The sequence below is a fragment of the Nicotiana sylvestris genome, chromosome 8 (genome assembly GCF_000393655.2).
Source record: "Nicotiana sylvestris chromosome 8, ASM39365v2, whole genome shotgun sequence".
Taxonomy (NCBI): Eukaryota; Viridiplantae; Streptophyta; class Magnoliopsida; order Solanales; family Solanaceae; genus Nicotiana; species Nicotiana sylvestris.
The window spans coordinates 89,923,901-89,942,399 of NC_091064.1; the positions used below are offsets into that span (position 1 = coordinate 89,923,901).

Below are 18,499 nucleotides of genomic sequence, written 5' to 3' on the forward strand. Positions count from 1 at the left end.
ACCTTGGCTAGAGTTAGTCGTGTTGTAATGTATTTGTAATAGAGTTATTACAAAGTGGCTTGTAATAGAGTGTTACAAGTTAGTGATGGATTAAGAGGTTAATTCCTAGGTTACATAGGTTGTAATCTAAAATTGCTTAGTAGTGAAGTTGAAATCCTTCGAGGGTAGGTCGTGGTTTTTAATCGCATTGAGCTGGGAGTTTTCCATGTAAAATTCCTCTTGTCATTTACTTACTACAGTGTATGTGGTTTCTGTGGGAACTAATAGAGAACCTGATTCTCTATATAGTTTGGTGGACCCTTAAATTCTATCAATTGGTATCAGACCAGGGTCTTTCTACCAGGCTAACACCTAGAAAGGATCCTCATGACTGCTCCTACAAACTTTGAAGAAGGCCAATCTACCTACAGGCTACCAAGGTTCAATGGCCAATATTATGGATGGTGGAAGACTAGGATACACGACTTCATCATGGCTGAAGACTCCGAGCTTTGGGATGTCATATATGATGGACCTTTCATTCCTACCAAGATTGTTGGTGACCCAACTGTAGTCGTAACTGTTCCGAAAACAAGAAAGGAATTCATCGATACTAACTGAAAGGCCATAGAAAAGAATTTTCGTGCAAAGAAAATTCTTGTTTGTGGCATTGGTCTTGATGAATATAATAGGATATTGGCATGCCAACCAGCTAAGGAAATCTGGGAAGCCCTCCAAACAGCTTATAAAGGAACAACACAAGTTAAGCAATCAAAGATTGACATACTTACAACTGAATACGAGCTCTTCGGGATAACGGACGATGAATCCATTTAAGATATGCATACTCACTTTGCCTATATTATCAACAAGTTTCACTCTCTTAGGGAAATCATTCTAAGAAACAAGCTTGTCAGGAAAATTCTCAGTGTCCTGCCCAACTCCTAGGAAAGCAAAGTGAACGCTATCAGAGAGAAGGACTTGCAGGAGCTAACCATTGATGAGCTTGTCGGTAATATGCAAACATATAAAATGAAGAAGAAGAAGGACAATAAAAGAAGAGAGCCCAAAAGGGAGAAGAACCTGGTCCTCAAGATAGACAACAATAACTCCAGTGGTGAGGATGGTGATAAGGCTTACTTGACAAGAAGATTCCAGAAGATGGTTCACAGGAATGGAGGCATTCTAAAAAAGGGTAGTTCTAGAAAGCCAAAATGTTATGACATTTGTCATAAATGTGGAAAGCAAGGACACTTCATCAAGGATTGCCCTCTCCAAAAACAAGATCAGTACAAAATTAACTTTGACAAAGCAGCCAAGAGGAACCCAGTTCCTGATAAACGCTTCAAGAGAAAGAATGTTGCTGATAATGTTGTGAAGAAAGCTCTTGCTGCATGGGGAGACTACTCAAGTGAATATGAAGAAGAAAATGATCATGGTGATAGTTCAATGATGGCAGTAGAAAGTGAAGAAACTGAGTATGACTCAATCTTTGCCTTGGTAGCTCAGTCTGATGATGATGAAGATGACGACGATGATGAGGTAAATTTTCTGGATGTTCAAAGAAACCTGAAATCTTATTCTCCTAAAAAACTCATGTCTCTAGAAAATGTGTTAATTGATGCTTATCACATTCTTATAAATGATAAAGATGCTTTTATTGTAGAATTAGGAGAAGCAAAATAGTCTAAAGATGACCTAGTAGTCGTTGTGGTTGATTTAAAGGAAACAATTGAGAACCTGAAGAAAGAGAAGGATGCCTTAGATGAAAAAATTGCAAATATAGAACATGAGAGAGATGATCGATGGTCGTTGTGATATATCTAAAAGAGACCATTGAGTGTGTGAGAAAGGAAAAAAGAAGTCCTAACTGAGAGAGTTGCTAACATTGAGCATGAGAGAGATGACTTATTAGTGATGGTAGTAGACCTAAAGGAAACAATTGAGGAACTTAAAATAGAGAGTAGGCCTGAAAAATCTCAAAAGGGAAAGGAAGTTGCAAATGAGGCACACCTTAAGCTTGAAAGTGAGTTAAAATCAGTAAAGTCTAGTCTGTGTGTCGAGCTTGAGAAAAACAAACAACTTCAAGAAGAACTAGGAATAGTGAAGAGTGATCTTGAAAAATCAATTAAGTGGACCTGGTCCTCTGATGCTATCACTGCCATGTAATACTAATAATGGGAGGAACAAGCAGAGAATTGGGTTCCAAAGGGAAAAGACTCCTTACAACCCTCATAGCAAGTACATTACTGTGCCTGGTAATTGGCTTTGCACTCATTGTGGCAATAATGGGCACTTTAAAGAAACATGTAAGGCCAGATTTCAGTCATAACACAAAAACAAAGTTTTTGCTGAAAAAGTAACTACTGGTAGAGAACCTGATCCTTCATATAAAAAAGGCATGATGCCTACTTGGACCAGAAGATCCCTCATTCACCCCTTTCTTCATTACAAGGGACCCAAACTCGTTTAGGTTCCTAAGTCTAACTCCTGATTTCCTTGTATAGGGAACAGTGAAAGGGAGAATCCTACAACGGTACATGGATAACGACTGCTCAAAGCATATGACTAGAAGTACAAATGATTTCCTTTCACTTAAGGCCCTACAAGGAGGGAGTATATCCTTTGGAAATGGCAAGAAAGGATACATTCTGGGAGTTGGAAGGATTGAGAAGTCTCTCTCACACTCAATTAAAAATGTGTACTACATGAACGGGTTGAAGCACACCTTGCTAAGTGTTTCCCAGATCTGTGACAAGGGAAATAAGGTGGAATTTGTGTCAAAAATATGTACAGTCACAAACCTAGTGACTGGTGAGGTGGTGCTAGTAGCAAAAAGATACAAAAATATCTTTGTTGCTGATTTTGAGTCTCTGCAGAATGGTGATCTCAGCTGTCTAAGTGTTGTTGATGATGATGTTGAACTATGGCATAGGAGGATTGGTCCTGCAAGCTTCACGCTGTTGAAAAAAATGGTCAGGAAGGACCTGGTTCGTGGTCTGCCCAAGCCAAGCTTCAAGGATCACAAAGTGTGCGATGCATGTATAAAAGGTAAGCAAGTCAGATCCTCATTCAAGCCCAAAAAGGAAGTCAGTACCTCAAGGACACTTGATCTTCTTCACATGGATCTATGTGGACCTGTGAGGGTGGCAAGTAAAGTAATAAAGAAATACATCTTTGTTATAGTTGACGATTACTCCAGATTCACCTGGACTCTGTTTCTCAAAACTATTCAAGTGAAGATGGGTAATAATGTAGCTTGCATCAAGTTTGATCATTGGACCAAGTTCGGCAATGCCAAATTTAATGAGTTTTGTACTGAAAAATGGTATTACTCACAATTTTTCAGCTCCAACAACACCTCAACAAAATGGTGTTGTGGAGAGGAAGAATAGAACTCTTGAAGATATGGCAAGGACAATGTTGATTGACAGTGTAATTGCAAAGAATATCTGGGCAGAAGTTGTCAATACTGCTTGCTACTTGGTGAATAGGTGCTTGATCAGTTCCCTTCTGAATAAGACTCCATATGAACTGCTGAATGGAAGGAATCCCAAGCTGACACATCTAAGGACTTTTGAGTGTAAATGTTTTGTCCTCAACAATGGAAAAGAAGCTCTTGGAAAATTCGATGTCAAAAGTGATGAAGGAATCTTTCTGGGATACTCATCTCAAAGCAAATCTTACAAAGTATACAAAAAAGGACTCAATATGTTGAAGAGAATATACATGTGATCTTTGATGAATCTCACCTCTCCTATGAGAAGGATAAACGTGTTGACCAAGATGGAGAACCTTTATCTATTCCAGGTGAAGTTATTGACATGGCAAATGGAAAGACAGACATGATGAGTCATATTAAGGAATCCAGTGAAGATGATGCAAATACATCTCCATCCATTAGAGAGGAACCTGGTCATACGATCACAACAACTGAAGCTGAAAATAGAGTTCTTGATGCAGTCAGGCATATTTAGGTCTTCTACGATTCAGGTACCAAATTGGAAGGGCAGAAGTTCACACACTCTTCACAACATAATCACTCATCTCAACTCAGGAATTCAAACCAGGTCAAAAGCTAGAAACTCACTTACCTTTTCAGCCTTTCTTTCTCAAATAGAGTCCAAAAACATCAAAGAAGCATTTAAAGATACAGACTGGATCAATGCCATGCAAGATGAGTTGCATCAATTTGAAAGGAACAAAGTATAGCACCCAGTTTTTCGACCTGCAGATCGAACCATTATAGGAACCAGGTAGGTATTCAGGAACAAACTTGATGAGTTTGGAAACACAACAAGAAATAAGGCAAAGCTTGTAGTTCAAGGCCACAACTAGGAAGAAGGAATTGACTATGATGAAACTTTTGCTCCAGTCGCTCGAATGGAAGCTATCAGAGTCCTTATTGTTTTTGGATCAAATATGGAATTCACATTGTTCCAAATGGATTTCAAAAGTGCATTTCTCAATGGCTTCCTAAAAGAAGAAGTTTATGTCAAGCAACCTCCTAGATTTGAGAATCACGAGCATCCTGAGCATGTGTTCAAACTGGACAGGGCACTGTATGGGCTAAAATAGGCTCCCCAGACTTGGTATGAAAGGTTGTCAAAGTTCCTTCTAGAAAATGGCTTTACAAGAGGGAAAATTGACAACACTCTTTTTTTGAAGAAAAGAGGGAGGAACCTGCTCATTGTTCAAGTATATGTTGATGACATCATTTTTGGAGCCACAGATGACTCGCTTTGTGAAGAGTTTTCAAAACTTGTGGGGAGTGAGTTCGAGATGAGTATGATGGGAGAATTAAATTTCTTCCTAGGACTTCAAGTGAAGCAATCTCAAAAGAAAACATTGATAAATTAGCAGAAGTACACAAAGGACCTGCTGAAAAGGTTTGACATGGAAGCATCAAAAGTGATTGACACTCTTATTGACACAACTACTCATCTAGACATGGATGAACCTGGTTCCCCTATAAATCAGACCATGTATAGAGGGATCATAGGGTCACTCTTGTATATCACTACAAGCAGACCAGACATTGAGTTCAGCATGGGTTTTTGTGAAAGGTTTCAATCTAATCCAAAGGAATCTCATCTTAAGGATGCCAAGAGAATATTGAGATATCTCAAAGGAACGCAGGACCTGGTTCTCTATTATCCCTCTGGTGACATCTTTGATCTTGTTGGGTATGCTGATGCTGATTATGCAGGACATCTGGTGGACAGGAAAAGCACGTCTGGAATGGCACATTTCCTGGGTTACAGTCTAATCTCATGGGGTATAAGAAAGCAAAACTAGGTGGCACTCTCAACTGTAGAAGCGCAATATGTAGCAGTAGCTTCTTGCTATGCTCAATTGATGTGGATCAAACAATAGTTGGAAGAACTCAGAGTGTTCTCTGACTGTGTTCCCCTCCTGTACGACAATACAAGTGCACTTAATATGGCCAAAAATCTAATCCAACATAAGAGAACCAAGCACATTGATGTGTGTCACCACTTCCTCAGAGACAATGTTGAAAAAGGGCTCATCTGCATGAAATTCTGCAACATAGAATATATTGTAGACATATTCACCAAGGCCTTGAGCTGAGAAAATTTTGAAAAAAATCACCTGGCACTAGAGTTGATAAAACCCAACTGAGAACCTAGTCCCTCGGTGATTGGCTATGAAAGAAATGTTCAGGTAAAATTAGCTCAAAAGTGTTTTCTAGCAAAGTCTAACTTATCTCTATACCATTACAGGTAGACATGCATGATGATTACAGAGCAATAGGCAGTTGATGCAGTGCACGCTGGTAAAAAGGGCAAAGCTTACAGATACAAGATTAGTCAGGGAACCTAGTTCTCCTGGCACAAGTTAGTAGTTCTCTTTTCTCTCATGCACAATTTTGAAAAGTTAAAACAAGTTCCACGTCATCAGTGCATCAGTTTCTTTTATTTGTGTCTTTTGAACCCAAACGTCTCACCCGTTAATAATCGACCCGACTCCTAAAATTGTTGCCCTTTCTTAACCGGTTGTGACAACTCTTCACATCAAACTTCAAACTTTGCCTTCTTCTTTCTCTCTTCAAACTACCCATCCCTTTTCTTCAACTCATCACTTCTCACCATGGCTGAAAATCACGAAACCTCGAGTGTTCCAAGTGATACCTAAAATAAGTCCTCACCAGTTAAAACACCAATGTTAGACTCCTTGCTCCACACTACTACTAGCCAAAACCCCAGGGCAGAGTCACCCCCACCGTCAGTCTCCTCTCCTACACAATCGAGTTCTGGTTCTCATAGGAGTCGCAAAATCTCGACTCCTAAGAGGTTTGTGGCTACGAGCTCTCCTCCTGCCTCGCCAAAAAAACTGGGTTAAAGGGTATAGTTGACGAAGAAGAAAATCAGGAAATTTTTAGTCCTCCTTTGGATGAAGGCTCAAATGTAGATCAAACTACTGGTTCTGAGAATGCTTCAGTTCCTAATCTTGAGCGCACAGGTACAACTCCTTCTTCTTCTACGTTTTCCATGGAGTTAATAGAAAGAAACAACAGAAAACATGTTATCTATAGCTAATGAAGAGGTTATTATCGAAATAAGTAAGGAAGGGTCTGAGGCTCAGGGGGAAGAGTCTAAGACTGTGGTAAAGGGTAAAGAGCTTATGTCGTTGAACAATCGGCACTTGACAATACTACTGGGGTACCAAATGAGGGACCTGATCCCTCCTCAGGATCTAACTTAGGAGTCCTCTCAAGAGCCCCAAGTCAATATTGACCCTGCTCTCTCTCTCTCCTTATTTTGATGCTGAGCCTTTGTATGTAGTTGTGCCTGAGATAAGATCTGAATCTGAAGAAGAAATTGGGGAAAGTGAAGAGGATTCTGATGATATGCCAATTGTTAGCTTGACTAGGCGTAGACCAATGGTTGCTCAAGAGTCTACTCCTAGACCTACTACAAGGTTGCAAAAGAAGGAGGCTTGAGTCTGCTCTTAAAAACAACCAAGCTAAGTTAAGGAGAAGAAAATTGGTGAAAGATGGGAAAGTTGTGAGTGAGAAGACAATGCATGTTATGAATGTGGGTGATGAAGTAGACGAGGAACCTGGTTCCTTGACTAGAAAGCGTTCACAGAAGCATGGTCTCCCCAAGCCTAAAAGAGGATCTTCTGTGACTACTAAAAGCCTGAACAAGTCTGATGAGGTTGTCTCTAGTGAAAATATAGTGAAAGAATCTGGTGATACGTTGGTGGAAGAGTCTAGTGCAAGGGTGATGGAAGAATTGGGTGAAAAGTCTGTGAAGTCTGCTGAAAAAGGAAAGAATGTTTGCAAGTCTGCTAAAAGAAAAGCTGACGCTGATGAGGAACCTGGTTCATCCAAGAAGGCCAAAGTTCATAATCCCCAGAGTGCTGGAAAAGAAAAATTGAGGAATCAAAAGGTGTTATGGGGCCGCACATTCGCCCCTGACATTTTGGAGGAGGCTGGAAGCGATAGTTGGTTGAAATTTGTGAGTTTCAACAGTGGACACATTTGTTCACAAGTGATGCTCCAAGAGTGTATGAGGAGGAAGCACAAAGTTTCTATGCCGACTTCTTCAAAGTTGAGGATAATCACATCTGTGTACTGGTGAATAGAGTTGATATGGTAATAGACTCAGTTTTGTTGGGGTCTATTCTAGGTGTGCCTGCTGAAGGGTTGTCTAATGTTCAGGGAACTTGTTCTCAAAATTTCAGAAATGCCATCCTGAAGGACAGAGCAGTTCAGCAAGGGGAACGGGTACAGAAGAAGGCTCTCCTTCCAGTGTACCAATTGTTGTTTGATATGCTGAACAAGGTCTTGCTCCCCTGTGCTGAGAGAAGATCTATCACTTCTTGTGCAGACCTGTTCCTCATGGAAGCACTAGACAACTTCACGACCATCAACCTACCTGGGATCATGATAGAGCACATGCAGAAAATGGCAGAGTTTAAAGATAGTAATCATGGGCTGCCTTATGGGTTCCTTCTCACCAAGGTTTTTGAGTACTTCAAAGTTCCTCTAGGACAAGCAAAAGTGGGCACTAAGAAGCAAACTTTCTCCAAGTCCACTCTCGAAGAATGTGAGTGCATTAATAGGTTTGGAGGAGTTGGAAGCACTTCTACCATTTCTCAGTTGATCAACGCTCAGAATAGTGCCACTGCTGAGATAAGGCAGTTGAAAGCAATAAATGTTATCCTTGAGAGTCAGTTGAGTCAGCTTCAGAAGGCACCTGGTTCCAGTATCTCTCAAAGTGAAGAGGTTGCCTGTCTGACCAAGGAGAATGCTGAGCTCAAGAAACAGGTGGAGGAACTGAAAGAGAAACTGCTCAATGAGCAAATGTCAGCGAATGCTCGAATGGATCTCGTCTTCCAAACCCTTGCCTCCGCCTCTAAGCCCTCTCCTTCCAGTGCTCCCTAGACAGTGTCCCCTCACTGTCAAGTCTTATGTGTTGGTTTCTTATGATTAGTTTCTGATGATGTTTGTGGTATTTGTTTTTGTTGTTCTGAATTGTGGATGGTTGTAAGAAACATTGAATCTGCTCTCTGTTTTAAAAATCCAAATTGTTTAATGGAAGCTTTTCCCTTTTTGTTGTACATGCCTTGTCTTTATGCTCTATTTTTAGTCATGTTGTGTGCACACAAGTGGCATGAGTTAATTCAAGCTAGACTTTTTTTTGCTAAAAACCTGTTACTGGTCTTTTTATGATGCCAAAAGGGGAAAAAATAATTCAGGGGAAACAGGATGGGAAACAAATTCAGGGAAAATACAAGAAATGTTGGTTCTTAGAGGGAACATGAATTATAAGTTTGTCATCATCAAAAAGGAGAAAATTGATAGGTTATATGTGTATCCTTGTTATACTTTGATGATCTAACAAGCTCATTGTCAAGCACCAGATAAGAAGCCTATTATATATTCTCAAGACCTTAAGATCAAAAAGGTTCCAGCTTGGTATATGGTCAAACTCTTCAGAATCAAAGAAACAACAGAGAGAATAGATAGCTACAGTTTTTCGAGGAAATTGCAAAGTCAACTGCCCTAGCTGTAAAGTTGCCGCCTGCACACGCTACAGTATAGAAACAGTGCAGAAGTCAACTTTATGGGGAGTGTCTTTTACCTAACTTGCTTACATCATTCTATGTGATATCGCAAATGTATTATTAACATCAAGGAAGGTAAAACAAAATACTTGAACACTTAGAGAATTTACTCAACTATACTCACTGTGATTGATCATCATGAAAATGATTCTCAAGTGCATCAAGAACAAAGAACAACACTGCTAAGTACCAGTTCCCCATATCAAGTTATTTTATGTCCTTAGTTAAGTTGTAACTTTGCAATAGTTCTTTACTTGTAATTCCTACTTAGCTTAGTTAGAATCATTGCGTAGGAAACCCTTTGTAAATCATAAACCCTTGTGTTTTTTGTCTTGCCTAGAGATAGTCGAGTTGTAAAGTCTTTGTAATAGAGTTATTACAAAGTGGCTTGTAACAGAGCATTACAAATTAGTGAGGGATTAAGAGGTTAATTCCTAGGTTACATAGGTTATAATCTAAAGTTCTCAGTAATGAAGTTGAAATCCTATAAGGGTAGGTCGTGATTTTTAATCCCGTTAAGCTGGGAGTTTTTCACGTAAAATTCCTCTTGTCATTTACTTACTGCAGTGTGTGTGGTTTCTGTGGGTACTAATAGAGAACCTGGTTCTCTATATAGTTTGGTGGACCCTTAAATTCTATCACAATGCCTTGTAAATTTTATTATAGAATTGTGACCTAAATTTTTTAATTCAAATCTAAAGACAAAAATATTGTAAAGAGATATTCAAAGCAATGCCTTGTAATTTTATTATAGCATTAAAAAAATATGGCAATATCTTTCTTACTCTCCCTCCCTCCTATGGAATGAGCACAACAAGGTGCTAATACCACCATTAAGACAAAAAAGAAACTAATCAAGATGTGCCAAAATACAAGTTACATAATACATACTAATTTTTGTTCATACAAGTTACATGGTATCTCTTACAAATTTTTCTAATATAATGCACAAAGTTAGGGTTAGAAGGAAAACTATAGGATAAGCACATAATTACCATTTTTTGCCAATTCTTTCCGATCTTTTTTGGATCATAATATAAAATACCACCGGTAACAGTGTTAATTCCTGGTTGAAATTGATTTGAACTGGTACTAGGGTTAGCCTGACTAGGAGTAGGTACACTTTTTCCCTCGGCCAAAGCTTTCAAATGAAGATATTTGACTCTATCTTGAGGGTATTTTTTTATGAGTCTAGATAAAGTTACCGTCCCCCTCCTCCCCCGCAATCCAAAATATCAAGTTTTACACTTAGGCTTATTTTCTGGAATTAGTTGAGTAAAAAATGGCCAAACTAGAGATGATTCCGTCCGTTTGGTAGGTTGTCTAGAAAAAGTAGGGGCAGTAACAGGAGTATCAGATGGGGCATCATTTAGATTAGCAGGGTTATCACTAGTTGGGTTAACATCAGGAGCAGGACTAGTGGGTGTATCATCATCCGGTTGAGTTTCATCAAAATCAATTTCCTCATCATCATTTTCATCAATAGTATTATTAGAATAAAGAGCATTCATTAATTCATGGTCTAATTGTTCACCAGCTGCAATATTATGGCAAAATTAACTCTCAGTAAATTGTAATAAACTATTATCGCTATCAAGAATAGCAGGTGTAGGACGGATATGGAGTTTGGTTTGGGGAGCCAGGGGCAGTGGAGGAGCAACAACTTGGCCACTAGATTCGCCACTCTTGAATTTTCCCTTATTTTTACCAAAAAGTTTTTTTAAGGAAGTCATCTTAATTAATCAAGTAATAGAAAATAAATAAAGCAAATAAAACTATAATATTAAAATAAGAGTTGGAACGAGTTTACCGAATTGACGAACAATTTGTTGAAAATTGATTATCGTTGAAGACTTGAAGACTTCAATTCACCAACTTCAAAAAAATTTCACAAATTGTAACAATAAAATAAGCAATAGTAGCAAGTATAGAAGAAAATTAGAGAGAGATTGTGATAAATTGATGATTGTGTAAGAAAAATGAAAGAATGAGAGGGTATTTGTAGTTGAAAATAGGGAAAAAGTGTAATTATAAAAAGTTTGGAGTTAAAACAAAGTTGAGGTTAAATGGCTATTTTCTAAATAGCCAACGACTATTTTTGACAGCCCAACGGCTATTTTTTAAACTTTTCCAACGACCAGTTTTTTTTTAAATTTTACCGTTGGGACCGTTTGGCCCGCCAGGGACCGGGACCGGTCCCAAACGGTCCCGGTCCTAGCGGCCCCAAAGCGTTGAACCGACCTACGAGACCGGCCCAGGCCCACATATACCGGTTCTACCGGTCTTGGCCCGTTTGGCCCATTTGAACTACGGTCCCGGTCCCGGACCGGCCCACTTGCCACCCTTAGTCCGGCAAAGATGCCAACAATAAGAGGAAGGCTTGATTGCAAGATGAATCAATTTTCTTGCCCAACTGTGTTCGCATCATCTCAAAATGTGTTCGCATCATCTCTATCATATTTTAACATTTCTAACATTGCCCAACTGTGTATATTGCTTATATTTTCATCTTACTTCTGCTTAATTATTTACTCTAGAGTGCTTTTAAAATAAAGGAATTATTAGCTTCCCAGTGAAAAGGATAGAGTAGAAGTTGAGAAACCAATTGATTATCATCTTGATTAGTTTACATATCATTTGACATTAACGTACATGTTCACTAAACTAAATCTATGTTTGCCAACAAAAAGAATGACACATAAAACATATCCTTTTGTTTTTCTTCAACATACACTGACCTATAATTACTGTTTTCATTTAAGTTTTCTCATATTTTATAGGAACCTAATTTCCCTTGACCCTTTTCTACTTACAAGTAAAGTCTAGCGAATAGTTATAATCATCTGCAGCACAACATGTATCTTTTTCCTTTTGTAACATGAGTAAAATTCTTTAAATTCATCGTAGTACTGTCTTTATATTGCTTCTGTAGAATTTCAGTTGTAATCTGTCATAAGTCGAGCTAGTCATCATCTGGCTCAGCTGAAAAGTCGGGCTCCTCAGGCTTCTGTAACTTAGGCAAATCCATATCCTTCATCTTCTGAGCTCCTCTCCTTGTGTTTGCAGCAAATCTTGATGCCAATATTGTAACTCCAAGGTTCTGCTTTACATTTGAAGAGTTTGCTGGTTTATTCTTCTTTTGTTGATCATCCTCATATTCATGTTCACATTCACTTTCATTCGCTGATTGCTCATCCTCGGTAACGTAAGACAAGGACTCACTCCTACTAAGGTCTTTAGCCAGCTTTCTCTTCTTGAAACGACGCCAAGCAGCTTGAACGAAACAGGCAGCCCAAGTTCTCCAGTGGTGAGAGTAATAACGGAAGGTGTGCTGTAGCTTCTTACTATGGAGACGTCTGAATTGATTGGCTACAAACTTAAGATCCTCTGCTCGTAATGCAAAGGCTTCTACTTCCGACAGGGCTCTCACTGTTCTCGTCGATGAAGGCAAGTTAAGAGTGGATCTTGGCAATAATGCCCACGCAAGAAGTTCCTCACCACAAAAGTCACCTGGCCTCAAAGTAATTGAGTTGAAGAAGCCCGTTCGGCCCCCATTCGTGGTTGAGCTCTCTAATGTTCCTCTGATAACAAACAGCATTTCAATTACCGGATCACCCTCACGTACTATGTATGTTCCTTCGGTACATAACGATGAAACCAGACGTTCACAAATGGCATCAAGCAGCTGATCATCCATTTGTGAGAAGAAGGGAACCTGCAAAAAGAAAAAGAAAAAATGAACTCAAACGAAATAATAATACATAACTTGTTTGATATTCACACAGTAACAAAAAACAAGTATTGAACAATCATTCCAAATAAATTATTAATGTTACAAGTTTGAAGCGCAACAAGAGAAAACAAAGAAAATGACTTACACGCCGAACAAGGTCTAAACATAGGTGGCGTTGGATGTCACGACGAAGATCTGAAGGTAAAGCATGCAGGATAGATTCTTCGTCTACTCCTCGAGTGGCAAGCCATTTGTACTGTACAAAACGTCGGACACGTTCTTGAAGATCCTGAGGGAGTTGGCGATGCCTCATCCATTCTTCAGTGTCTCGTCGCTTGAGCCTCCACTCCTCAAGCCTCATAGTGATAGATTGTAAGTATGTCTACAATAATAAAGGGGGAGCAGTTAGACTTATATTAGTTCGAAGAATAGGTTTTGCAAAATGAAGTGTACAAGTTCACAATATCTAAAATGTAGGAAGAGGCACTCTTTATTGTAGCCGCAGAAACGTTGAAAGGTTATAACTTATAAATACCTTGAGATGATAATGGTTTATCTGAAAGAACTGAAGTCAAATTGTACAACTTAAAGAAATTACTGGTCCAGTTCTACATTTACCAAAAACAATATGAAAAGGAGTCCAATATTTACCAAAATCAAAAGGAGTAGTCTATGAAGACTTCAAATGTGAAATCAGCTAAGACAAGGTTTGTCGCTTATACCTGCATGTTTCCGATCAAATGAGCAAACAGAACTAGCCCCAATATAGCAATAAGAATAGCAAATGAAGTTTCCCATATAAATGTGCTTGTGGTCAAGTTCTGTCCATAAGAACTGCACAAAAACAGAAAACAAAGTGCTCAATTTCCCTGATTTGCAATGCTGCAGCAAATAGCAAATACCGAGAGTATACTAGTTGTAAGTAATTCTTTTTCTTTTGATCAGTAATGGTGTATTAAACAGCACAAAGATCGTGTACAATATGTACAGAGCAAACCAACCAAAAGAATACATTCCCTTAATTATGGATATGACTGTCCAACGGGATGAGACGGGACGGGACGAAATTAACGGGACGGGACGGGACGAAATTAACGGGACGGGACGGGAGGGGACGACATTTAAGCGGGACGGTGGTGGAACAGGACGAAACGGGACGGGACAAACGGAACGAAACGGTCATCCCATCCCGTCCCGCTAACAAACGGGACGGGACGGGACGGGATGGGACGAGACGGGACGGGACGGAACGGGACGGGACGGGTTCGTGGGCCTTAAGTGTATTTTTTTTTTTTAAAAACGTCTAGTTTTTTGAAAATTACTATATTTTTAAAGTTTGCAACGGCTAGATTTTTGACTTATTTAATAAACTTAAATGTTATTATGTTAAAACGAAAATTAGAAAACTAAGTAAAGAATTATAAAATATTAAAACAAAAGACTTGTAATGCAATATTCTAGTAATTGTAAATTTATAATAGAGTTATAATTTATTTAATATACTTTCAAAGTATTAACTATTAAGTAACTAAGACAATTCATAAAAAAAAATTCAACACTTAGAGCCTTTTATTTTATTAATGGAACTTTCAAATCTCAAATACAAATATAATTCTTTTGAAGAGCACCTAATCAACGCAGCCACCTTCTAGGAAGGGTTCTGTCTGAACTAGGCCTCTTAGTAGCCAATTACAAATTATCATACTAATATTTGTAAGCTCCTATATAGCTTCTTTGTAACTTATCAATAATATCTCTCGGACATTGTTCTGGAATTGGCAGTGTTGAATGTTGATTGATGTTCTATGAGCTCCATGTCGTTATCGGTCCCAGTGCTAAGTATCTCATTGTATTTTTCTTCTTCCCTAGTGTTAATTTTTCAAAACCAAGATTTCTTCTTTCTGCATTAATCCAATCTCTGAATAATACGGAAATCTCTAGGTTGTCCTCTGCTAATGAATGTCTATGATCTCCCATTTGAAATATTGTTGCGCTAAAAGCATTCTCCGGTGCTAAGAATCAAGTTCATCATCAATAGAGGAATCAAAACATGTTATATCATCAATGTCTTCCCATAAGAATTTCTACTCTAGACTTATAGAAGGAGCAGTTTCACCACTTGTTGTTTCTACAGATTTATATTTATCAAACATTGATCTAGATTCTAACATAAGAATATATGTTAGCTTGGAAGTCTTCGAGAGATGGTTGTTCATATTCTTGAATTGCTTTTTGATAAATTTTACGAACAAGTCTCTTTGCACCTCTTAATTTTAAATATGGATTAAGTATTGTAGAAGTTAAATAAACTTGGGGAATAGAGAAAGAATACTTTTTAAATTTTGCAATCATTTCATTAATGGCCGGTGCATAAGTTAGATTTGTTTTATACTAACCAAATACAACAGAAATTCCACAAATATACCATAAAAACTCGCGGGACAACTAGGACAGGCGGGACGGGACGGGACGAGATGGGACGGGACAGGCGGGACGGGGCGGGACAAAACGGGACGAAATGGGACAGGATAAACGGGACGAAATGGTCTTCCCGTCCCATCCCGTGTCCCGTTTAACATTGGCCCATCCCGTTTAACTTGGGGCGGGACGGGACGCGGGACGGGACAGGCCGGCCCGTCCCGTTGGACAGCCTTAATTCTGGACGAAGCTAAAGAAAATTCTTATGTGCTATCAGCGTCTTCACTAAACTCCTGTGTGCACCAAAATGAAAGTAAAAGAATAAAGTTAAACTTGATCTTGCTAATGAGCTCTTTTCTATTGTCAAAACATCTTAAATTCCTCTCTTTCAAAACTGTCCACCATATGCAGGCTGGTTTGACACGTTTTCCTTAAATTTTTATGATGCCTTTGATGATCAAGCAGGTAAGCAGTTAATATGGTGTCTTAGGCATAGTCCAACTTAATACAATTTCTATTTAATATATAAATCCATAGATCATTACTTATTTGAATAATGGATTCACCCTATGCCAAAATCCATTTTGGACCTTCGAGATATCTAAGAATACAATTGAAATTTTCAATTCAAATTGGAAAACAGTTGGAGAAAATGGCTTTATAATCAAAGATAGTAGTAGCATTGGAGTAAATGGAACTAATGGAAACCATACCTTAAATTTTGTAAACCCCACCACAAGCAGTACAAGTACTTTTCAAGGAAGTCGGTGGAAACAACATTGTTTGTAACTGCATTTGCAAATATTCCAAAGTCGAAAATGGTCGAGTTAGAAGGATTGCAGCTTCCGAAAATTTGGGTGCTGTTTACCCATGTTACCCTGTCTGCATGGTTTATAGTACCACAGTCGAGAAAATGACTGGAGCATTGAATAGGACTGAGCTCCTCTTTGCAAGCTATCTTCCAGCATGTAGCATACCTTTCAATTGACAATAAATACCAGGAAGCACCTAGGACCTAAAATAAAAGAACCTGATTCACTATCCAATAGTAGTAACAAGACTTCAGAATTGTTGCTATCTACATAGAGAACTAGCAAGTATACCAAAATTTAAGGAGAAGATAAGAGAGTTACAGGGATGGAACTTACGTGGCTTGCCAACATGTAGAGTAGGAGATTGTAAGCAGCACCTGCCCAAGCTGTCTTCGTGACAACCCCAGCAGCTTTGATAATTTGAGCACTCAACGGGAAAATCAGATAGAGTCTAGGCAGGTATTGCAGCAGGACTATTAGTACAAGAGCATTGTTGGTATGATCGGAATGAGAGCTTCTAATTGAAGGTATGATGAACCATATTACAATCTGCAAAAGAAAAAGACGGCTAAATCCATTAGTTCCTTTTTTTCCTCTCTTTTTCAGAATATGGAGATGGATTATTTCCAATGCTAATTTGAAATATCATGACTTGTAATGTAAGTGCTGCCAATGATAATTAGCATCAACATCAATTCTAATAGTTCACACGAATAACCACAAAGAAATTCTGTGCCTTGTAGGGAAAGCGAAAAATTATGTTCAGGTGACAATAATAGATGATCAAACATATGTAAAATTCTCAAGTGACCTAATTCATTTCAAAATACTTACTGTAACAGGTCAATAACACGACCTACGTCCTCAAATCACTACATTATGCATTATTTCTTTGAAATATGAGCCTTTAAGTCATTTTCATAAATATGTTCAAAATGGACTGAAACAATCGGCCTAACAGCAATTTTTTCACTGGTCAATGGACTATACAAAAGGAAAACTAATGCTTGATTCTTGAAACATGAACTACAGAGTTTGAGCTAAATATACCAATGAAGTAGCAGAGCCTTTAAAGTACCTGAGGAAGAGGCAGAGCAGCAATAGCATCAATGAAGAAATCAGACTTCAAATACCTCCTTGCAATCAATTTCTTATCCATAACAAGTTCACCCCTTCCAAATACCCTTGAGCTTCGCGAAACATACGCTGTCCTAAACTTAATAATCACATGTAACATATAGAATATATCGGCGACTGTTCGAAAGCATGTGACAATAATGCCAAGATTCAAGTCAATTGACATGCATGAGGACTTGCCCCTTTTCACCACTGATGGCATGTAAAAAAATAATGGATCCATGAATAGAGCCAGCAAGCAAGAACACAAGAACACCCTATTCCATTGTATCACTATTTCACTCCCTGGATCAAGAATTTTCTTTTTCTCTTGTACATAATTTTCTGGGAATACCTTAAACTTTCCAAATTTAGGAACCTTACTTGCTCCAACCTTGTCAACAACATTTCTACCCTCAGAAGACTTATACAAAGGTAGTTGCTTTTCAAGACTATTATGGTTCTCACTCTTCTCCCATGATGTTTCAAAGTTCTGTTTCCCATCATTGTAAAACCTATAAAAATCATCAAAACTATTCACAAAAATGAACTAGAAGAAAAACAGAAATGACAAAGCAGAAAACACACTTGAAAATTTACCTTACCGTCTTCGCTTTCTTGAACTCCATTGTAATTCTTCACACAAATACCCACAGATCTTCACTACATAATGCAAAAGCCAAGAAAAATACCAAAATGGTAACAAGATTGAACTTTACCTTTTTCAAAAACTTCCATTTCAGAACATGCAGATAAATATAAGAAAATAAATAAGGTAAATCAAAAGATGCAACTGTGTTGGGGAAATACTCAAATAGCTGAAAATTTCAAGATTTTTCTCAAATGGGGTATGAAAAGAATGAAAAGAGAGGGGAAAAAAGAGGAGCTGAAGTGGGCAGAAACAACTCTTGTTTTTGTCATTTAAGGCGTTGACTTTTCTTGAAAGATCACAAAAAGACAAACAATATATTAACAATGGAAAAGGATTCAAAATGCCCTAAACTATTTGAAAAGTTTAAAAATATCCTTCATCCACCTATTGGGTTAAAAATACCTCTCTATCTACTTTTTTGGTTCAGTTATGCCCTTTGACCGTTACGTCAATGCTAAATTAAAAATAATTATTATTTTTTTTAAAACGTAAAAAAAATTGCAAAATATTTTGTTTTTTAAATTAATACACCAATAGTCCACTAATTTAGTAAAGTCTTCTACATTTTTTTCATTTTTACAAAAAAATCAGTTTTTACAAAAAAATATTTTTTTTTTCAATTTTTTTTGTAAAAACTAATATTTTTTTTTGTAAAAACAGAAAAAAATGTTTTTAATAAAATATTTTCATTTT

General features: G+C 38.0%; 2 protein-coding genes across 2 annotated transcripts; one reads left to right on the forward strand and one right to left on the reverse strand.

The window, feature by feature from the left end:
• The first annotated feature begins 7,022 nt into the window (after positions 1-7,022).
• Positions 7,023-8,392, forward strand: LOC104229868 (uncharacterized). The gene is made up of 2 exons (XM_009782584.1): positions 7,023-7,394; positions 7,478-8,392. Exons 1-2 carry the CDS (start codon positions 7,023-7,025, stop codon positions 8,390-8,392), a joined length of 1,287 nt encoding a protein of 428 aa, XP_009780886.1.
• Positions 8,393-11,767: 3,375 nt separating this feature from the next.
• On the reverse strand, positions 11,768-18,047 carry LOC104242010 (probable cyclic nucleotide-gated ion channel 14). The gene is made up of 7 exons (XM_070153382.1): positions 17,755-18,047; positions 17,117-17,669; positions 16,375-16,587; positions 15,940-16,241; positions 13,531-13,642; positions 12,954-13,190; positions 11,768-12,790 (listed from the first exon to the last, which is right to left on the reverse strand). Exons 1-7 carry the CDS (start codon positions 17,781-17,783, stop codon positions 12,038-12,040), a joined length of 2,199 nt encoding a protein of 732 aa, XP_070009483.1. The 5' UTR covers positions 17,784-18,047; the 3' UTR covers positions 11,768-12,037.
• Positions 18,048-18,499: the final 452 nt, after the last annotated feature.